General features: G+C 48.6%; 3 protein-coding genes across 3 annotated transcripts; 2 read left to right on the plus strand and 1 right to left on the minus strand.

Moving 5' to 3' along the window:
- Positions 1–1,293: 1,293 nt before the first annotated feature.
- COCMIDRAFT_8237 (uncharacterized protein) lies at positions 1,294–3,591 on the plus strand (the record flags this gene model as incomplete). The annotated part of the gene is made up of 1 exon (XM_007693149.1): positions 1,294–3,591. One exon carries the CDS (start codon positions 1,294–1,296, stop codon positions 3,589–3,591), a length of 2,298 nt encoding a protein of 765 aa, XP_007691339.1.
- A 1,343-nt stretch (positions 3,592–4,934) lies between these two features.
- COCMIDRAFT_104340 (carbohydrate esterase family 4 protein) lies at positions 4,935–5,904 on the plus strand (the record flags this gene model as incomplete). Its single annotated transcript, XM_007693168.1, has 4 exons — positions 4,935–5,042; positions 5,115–5,616; positions 5,692–5,772; positions 5,837–5,904. 4 exons carry the CDS (start codon positions 4,935–4,937, stop codon positions 5,902–5,904), a joined length of 759 nt encoding a protein of 252 aa, XP_007691358.1.
- Positions 5,905–6,474: 570 nt separating this feature from the next.
- COCMIDRAFT_39773 (uncharacterized protein) lies at positions 6,475–6,786 on the minus strand (the record flags this gene model as incomplete). The annotated part of the gene is made up of 2 exons (XM_007693162.1): positions 6,475–6,708; positions 6,772–6,786. 2 exons carry the CDS (start codon positions 6,784–6,786, stop codon positions 6,475–6,477), a joined length of 249 nt encoding a protein of 82 aa, XP_007691352.1.
- Between the last annotated feature and the right edge of the window lie 1,050 nt (positions 6,787–7,836).

The raw sequence follows: 7,836 nt of genomic DNA on the forward strand, positions 1-7,836 counted from the left end.
TACTATCTAACACTAAGGACCTCTACTACTACCTCTACCTAAGGTCTGTGTAACCTAACCTAACCTAGACCGTACCTCTAGGTAGACTCTACCTATTTACTAGTCTATAGTTAGAATACTAATATTAAGTTAAGATAGAGTTTAAGTTATTTATAGTACTATTTTATATAATATTAATATAGCTTTTAGAAAATTAACTTTTTATCTATCTCTATTTGTTTTCTACAATATCCTAAATCGTAGTATAGTAGATATTAAGCTTAAGATTAATGCGCTAGTACTAATTCTAATACTAGGTGACTAGCAGAAGTAGGGGTAGTGGAGAAAATAGAGAGTTTTGTTCGGTGTAATTTCCGATGGGTCAAAATCACCATAGTATCCTCCCGCTAGAGACTACTATTGGTGGGATATAATATATTGAATCTTTAGTCTGATCTTACATTACCTAATCACCAGTTTTGCCACCGCCCCACTACCCCTACTTCTGCTGGTCACCCAGTAGATATTTTACCGCCTCTAAGTTCTAATATAGTAAGTTAAAAAAGAGATTATAGAGCGAGATTTACTTCTAAGTAAGCTTTATTAGTGAATAGGAGGGTAGAGGTTGGGCGAAGATAAGAGTCTTGAAAACTGTCTCCTCGGCATGCGAGTCTTATTATCCTGTCTTAGAATATAATAAATTCTGGATGTTGAACACGCTATATAGTGCTAGATTGTGCTAGAAAACATTATAGACCTCTTGGTCGGACGTGGTTCGACCTGTTGTGAAATTTTGCCATTGCCAGATTCGAGAAGGTCCATCAACTTGTAGAAGTAACGCGTAACAAGTCATTTTCTCTACTTATCCTCCTTCTGGGCAAAGTATCACCATAACCTACCCGCAGCATAGTCGAGAATAGTGGCGATTTTTCGAAATGAGCAAATTAAACCCCCTTAAGGATGCCGGACTTGGACAGTCCATGACGAAGAGAAGCTCAACAAGTTTCTAAGGATGGCTTCTGGCTTCTGTCTACAAACAAGCAATGCACGCGCGGAAAACAAGTACTTGCGTACATGCGTACATGCATCAGCGCCACTGAGGCTGTGCCAGGGAGGACGCGTGAGGCGAAAGACCGACGTCATTCGCTGGGATGAGGCGGCCGTGCCACAGACCAAGCCGGCTAAGCTTACCACGGCGCATAGATAAGGCCCCGGCTGCCGCTTCACTTCCTTGGCCACTTGCTCTAACCAGCAACTCTCGAGTACATTTTACTTGTACTCCTTCCACCCTCACATATTCTCACGCCAAAACCGATGGGAGAACCCGACGACCCTTCTATACGCAGCTTCAAGTCCAAGGCAGTGTCTGCACTTGGCTTGGGACGCAAGCCAGTTACTCCAAGCCACGTTCTCCCGACCCACAACCCCCACCCGACCGCCCATCCAGGCTTAAACGGCGCCCAGGCCGATGACAACAACAACAACAGCAACAGCCGTAACGAGAAACGCGCTGCCCCTGAGCTCAGGAACACAGACTCCAGCAATGGCAGTGCAAATACTACGGGCGATGGAAATGCATCTTCCACCATAGAATCTGGGAAGCGTCCGTTCTACTCACTCACGCGGGTCAAGAACGGAACCCTTCGATTCATCACCCACACCAAGAATGCTGTCACTCATAGCTGGATCAATGTCCTGCTAGTCTTTGTGCCGGTTGGCATCGCCGTCAAGCTCGTCGGCTTGCAACCCGAGATTGTCTTCTCCATGAACGCCATTGCCATTATTCCACTTGCTGGTCTGCTCGCGCACGCAACCGAAGTTGTTGCCGCCCGCGTTGGAGACGCGCTTGGCGCACTGCTAAACGTGTCTTTCGGCAACGCCGTTGAGCTGATTCTCTTCATCATTCTGCTTGCCTCTGACCAGATAGAGGTGGTGCAGGCCTCGCTGCTTGGATCTATTCTTGCGAACCTACTCCTTATCCTTGGTATGGCCTTTTTGTTGGGTGGCCTCAAGTACCAGGAACAGGTCTACAACAACACCGTCACTCAAATGAGCGGAGTCATGCTTGCATTGGCCGTCATGAGTCTTCTGCTTCCTACTGCCTTCCATGCAGCCTTTGAGGATAATGCCATTGCCGATCACGAGACTCTATCCGTCAGTCGTGGCACAAGTGTCATCTTGTTGCTCGTTTATGGTCTCTATCTTCTATTCCAGCTGAAGAGCCACAGATATCTCTACGCTAGCACTCCGCAGCACATCATCGATGAAGAGTCCCATCCCGGTGTTCTTGCTGGTGCTTTTGACTCGTCTAGCTCAGAATCCTCGTCCAGCTCCAGCAGCAGTGACAGCGACGGCTCGTCGCGTTCTGATGGAACAATGAAAAAGAAGGCGAAGCGCATGGTCAAGAGACTTCGTCGCAAGTCCAGTGCTAGTTCCAAAGATGGGAGTGCCCTTTCCGCTATGAGCTCTCCAGATGGCGAACTCAATCAGAGTCCTTTCGAGGCTGAGAGGGAGAGGAGTAACAGCGTCTTCACTTCTAATGCTGGCATGTTTGGAACCTCTCGCCGGCACTCGGTCGACGTTATGAGTGGCGATGAAGCGGATAACGATCAGTATGCGCCAGTCGTTCGTGACTTTGAAGCTGCCTCGCATACCTCGCAATCAATGATGAAGAAGGAGAAACGCAGACACAAGAAGCACAAGAAGGACCGCCGTGACCGCAACAAGGTCAGTACGATTCCTGAGAAAGAGGTTGCGCCAAACGAGCCTGCACCCAAGGTCACCTTTGCCCAAGACATCCAGCAAAACACGGCTGCTGCGACCAACCCGCGCAGGTATAATCGTCCTGCACTCCCCTCCCTGCTTTCCAACAATGTCTTCTCGAATCCTCAGAACCTAGCCCCACTTGGCGGCCCTGCTCCGAACATTCGCATGGCAGCGCCTCGTGACAACACCGTTCTGCGCACACCCCTTCGCCGTTCCAAGTCTCTTCCAGATCAGATTGGCCGAACAGCGCCCTTCGCTAACGCAGCTAATCGCCCCGCTGTCTCACCTCAAGCTGCCTTGGCATTGAACGAGGATGATGAAGTTGACGAGGTGCCCGACATGTCCATTAAAGCGGCCATCTTCATGCTTTTAATCAGTACTGGTCTCGTTGCTGTATGTGCCGACTTTATGAGTGGTGCTATAGAGCCAATGGTGGAATCTTCTGGCATTAGTCAGGCTTTCATTGGTCTCATCATTCTTCCCATCGTTGGTAACGCGGCAGAGCACGTTACAGCTGTCACGGTAGCCATGAAGAACAAGATGGATCTTTCCATCGGTATCGCGGTCGGCTCATCGATTCAAATTGCAATCTTCATCACGCCCGTGATTGTCATCCTTGGCTGGATGATGGGAAAAGAGATGACATTGTATTTCAATATCTTTGAGACTGTTGCCTTGTTCGTTACTGTCCTGGTTGTAAACTTCTTGGTACTAGACGGGCGAAGCAACTATCTCGAGGGCAGTTTACTCATCGCTTCATACATCATTATTGCACTCGCCAGTTTCTTCTACCCTGATGGTTGCGATGCTAGTGCTATTGGTGGCAACGAAAAGCACTGCACTTAAGTTCAACAACAAGTGGCGCAACTCGCCCCAAGGTATGGCGGAGAGGAAAACAAGTTGTGTACCTCTATCATCGCTGCTCAGTGGATCAATATTGATGTCGAGCGCGACAAGAGGAGTCTTTATTCTGGTACTAAGCTGTTGGCAATACCTTTATAGGTGAAATGGGTTTCGTTCTGGATAAAACCCTGTCATGTGTCTTTTCGATTCCGTCTTTCAGCAGCCCCAATTGTCAGAGATGCCTAGTAGCTTCACTTGTCCTAGTACTATAAATTGATATGTTTGTCCCAGCTCAGCATTTTCTATGGATTGCTTCGGTATCCCATGATGCTTACGAAGGTGTCCAACGACGTGTGGTGCGTATGAAAAGAAAAGGATAGTCACTCTGATGTCACCACCAGCCACCGAGGTTTGAATGTGAATAGGTCATATTTTCAAAGTCGCTCACTGCACGGCCAAGTCACATTTCGTGTAGTGCACGATCAGAATACCGGTTACAGAACCCATGGGCATGATAGACGCGGATAAATCTTCTGCTTGGCAAGTGTGAACAGTACCGGTGGGGTTATTGCTAGTAAAATCATGCGTCACCTGGGCCAAATTTGTAAACCGACCTCGGTCCAATGGGTTGTATTTAGATTGCGTTGCTTTACCTCTACTATGGCAGTCGGCAAAGGTGGTGGGGGAAAGCAAGTTTCAAACTGGGACCAGCCACATGCGGGTCTACAAGCTAACCTCGACAGAACGTCGCAACAACATTCCAGAACTTGCACAACTACGATCGTGGCGTGTCTAGTACGCTACTAATTTGATGTTCAATTACACGAGATCCACATGGCGCAGACCCAAGCCTCTCCTTGCGGGGATCTCATTAGCCGGCGGCAATTGCATGAAACATTTCGCGGAGGTTTTCCGTATGCATCATGTTCGAACCAGGTGTGATATACGTCGGTCGATACAGCCTTGCGTCTTCCATGGCAGATACAAAGGGCAACTGAATCATTACATTCTCTCCAAGCCACTCTGCCTAAGCAAAGTAAAATCAGTTGTGGAGCGAGAGACGATTATCTCAAGGTCATTCACCCAGGATCAATTTGAGCCACCGATGTTTCAAGAATTACGCGGATGCACCCGATCAGGGGGTTACAACCGCTTCCGATAGCCCGGTCGGACGGCATTGTTTACTATAAACGAGCCAAGAAATTCCAAGCTTCTCTGACATGACATTCAGTACCGGAGAGCAATCTTGGCTCTTGTACTTAAGTATATGGTAGCTGTAGGACACACTGGTTCCTCACCATCCTCCCAGCAACCCAAATTTGAACATCAGGAAACCGCAAGGAAACATGGGCCTCAAGTCTCTTCTCGTCGCAACCTTGGCTGCCGTTGCTGTTGCAACACCTATTCCTGATCCTCTGAACGTGATTAGGCAGAGTGGGCCTGCTGCAGGACAGGTACTTATGCAGATCCGCTCGCGTTTGATGACGTGACTCCCTGCCCTTGTATTCAAGTTAACATACCCAAAGGTCATCACTAAATGCGTAGCACCTGGCCAAATTGCCCTCGCCTACGATGATGGACCATCGCAGCTGACCCAGCAACTTGTCAACACCTTGAATGCAGGCGGTGCCAAGGCAACCTTCTTTGTCACGGGCACACTGTACGGCTGCATCTACAACCAAAGAAACGCACTCCAAAGCGCATACAAGTCGGGCCACCAAATCGCCTCCCACACATGGACGCACCCGCAAAACTTTGGCTCCCTATCTTCGAACGACCTGACCAGCCAGATGTCGCGTCTTGAGCAGGCCCTCGTCAATATCATTGGCGTCAAGCCCACATACATGCGGCCCCCTTACCTCGCTACAGGTGGCAATGTGCTGCCAACTATGCGCAACCTGGGCTACCGCGTCATCACGGCTGATGTGGACAGTGAAGACTGGAACGGCAAGACCCCCCAGCAGAGCCAGCAGAAGTTCCAGCAGGCGGGTACGGGTGGTAACGGACACATTACCCTCATGCACGAGAGTGAGTCTTTCACTTTGAGATTCTTTCAAAAGGAAAAGAAAAAAGATGAAGAGTATGTACTGACAAACGTGCTAGCCTACTCTTCCACCGTCAACACATTGACGCCCTGGTTGATCAACTGGGCCAAAAACAACGGCCTTAAGCTGGTCACTGTTGGTGAGTTTTTGCTGCTCCCAACCCCCCCCCCCCCCCCTTGTTGCGCGAGACTAACATGTTGCAGCTGAGTGCCTCGGAGACAGTGCGGGTGCGTACAAGAGCGGTACCCCCAACGGTGCAGGCAGCTGCTAGACCAAAAGCTGTACAGAGACTTTGTAAATAGGGTAGCAGATGTTGTTAACTTTGGTTCAGGAAACTGTTACTACACTTCTTTTCTCTGTGAACATATTGAACTATTTTTCGGCCTAAATCCATCTATTTTGCTGTGTGTGTGTTTGAATGTGTTGGCCTAAGGATGAAAAGTCAATATTGATACCCATCTAACTATAGGAGAACTATGTATTGTGAGTTAATGAGTTGATCAACCCCCGTTGATGCCCCGCCAGATCCAGTGAGCAGCGCATAGGATCGATGAAACTTTTCGCCAAGCAACCTCGAATACATGACACATGTAGGCTTTCATCGGCGGATGGAGATTTAGTAAAACTAGGGTCTTGACTCTGTCATGTCTTGTGAGTACCTTGCATGGCGGCCCTGATGATTCTCTTCATATTCGTAGCAAAACACTTCCCAGATTGCTAGCATACTTTGCACCTGCTTGAAGAATCTAATGCATCTAGTCTGTCTGTATAAGATCTTTTGAAAAACATCGTCCTTCTCCATCTCCCTCTTCAAATATCGCCAAATCCGCTCCATCTTCCACTAATACTTCACCCTCTTCTCCCGGTAACCATGTCCCCTTCCATATCCGGGTTCAACATGAACATACTCCCGCTTCTCGTTTTGGCTAATGATATACCAGGCATGAATGACACCTGGGATCCATCCAAGCAGGTCCAGGGCGATGTTAATCAGAACGTCTGCACCACAGCCACGCAGCATGAGGACGGGCAGGAAGGGCAGCCAAATGGCAAGGAAGTAGAGACAAATGCTTCTCTTTGAGCAACGTCAGCGGTGAGGCTAGAGGAAGTGGGCGATGGATAGGAGGAGGGTACAAACGGTGCTTGATGGCATTGTGTGATATGTGTTGTTGTAAATATGTATACAGTAAGAGAGGTGTATAGCTAGTTATGTCTGACTCGAAAGTGGATATTCGTTGGTATATGTTCTTGACGAAAACCAGACGCACAGTCTGTCCATTCTCTGGACATTTTTTTATAGTTTTCCCCGACCGCGTAATTCGGTGTGGACGCGATGACGAAGACCAAGAACTAGGCAAGCCAGCTCGACTAGGCGAGGGGCATGGCATGGCATCTCTCTTCCGGATCTTCAGTCTTGTCTTGCATGGTGCCATTGGTGGTGCTATATGATGCACGTAGCTCTGTGTCAACTATCTGCCCACGGTACCATGACGGTCACCGCCCTAAGCTTCTTGGAACAAGTAAAAGGCGCGATTAGTCAGTCCTAGTTTGCATCGGATTGGCTGATCAGAGGTTGGAGGATCGCCCAAAACGTCTGTTCTAGCGCCACAGAGTGACGCAGAGCCACTAGCTCTTGTGGCGCAGGTTTCTACTATTTGGTCCGTACTGTTGTGTAGTGTGTTGGCTGGGTGTTGAGGCTGTATACTACTGCTGGACTGGCAAGGGCATTTCCCCGCGTAGCATACATTGCTAGAGAAAGAATCTCCGCATCAGTTTGAGGCATATTACAGGAGAATATCAGTCAGAAATAATTTTCTATACTCTATTTCTAGTATAAAAAGTGAGCAAGTGGGGTTGTGTTTCCGGGCCGTCAACGCTCAACGCGTGACGCATTTGATCCAAAGGTGGGGGGGGGGGGGGGGTTCTCGAACGTGTTAGTCCGGGTCTGGAACAAGGATATATAATACATACACAAGCACTTGGCACGAGCTAGTGTAGACTATGGTCACACTTAGAAAAATTCACTCTTGGTCGGGAGAATGACGTCAATCAAGAACAGATATGGCATCAGACTTTACGCGGCATTGATCGATTTGAAACCTCTGGGGAAAATATCCTGCTTTTCCACAAATTGAGATAACTACTCTGCTATAAAATGAAATATTCCAAGTCCGTAGGAAGAAGGAGGGGGGGGGGGGGGGGG

The sequence above is a fragment of the Bipolaris oryzae genome (assembly GCF_000523455.1).
Source record: "Bipolaris oryzae ATCC 44560 unplaced genomic scaffold scaffold_154, whole genome shotgun sequence".
NCBI classification, from domain to species: domain Eukaryota; kingdom Fungi; phylum Ascomycota; class Dothideomycetes; order Pleosporales; family Pleosporaceae; genus Bipolaris; species Bipolaris oryzae.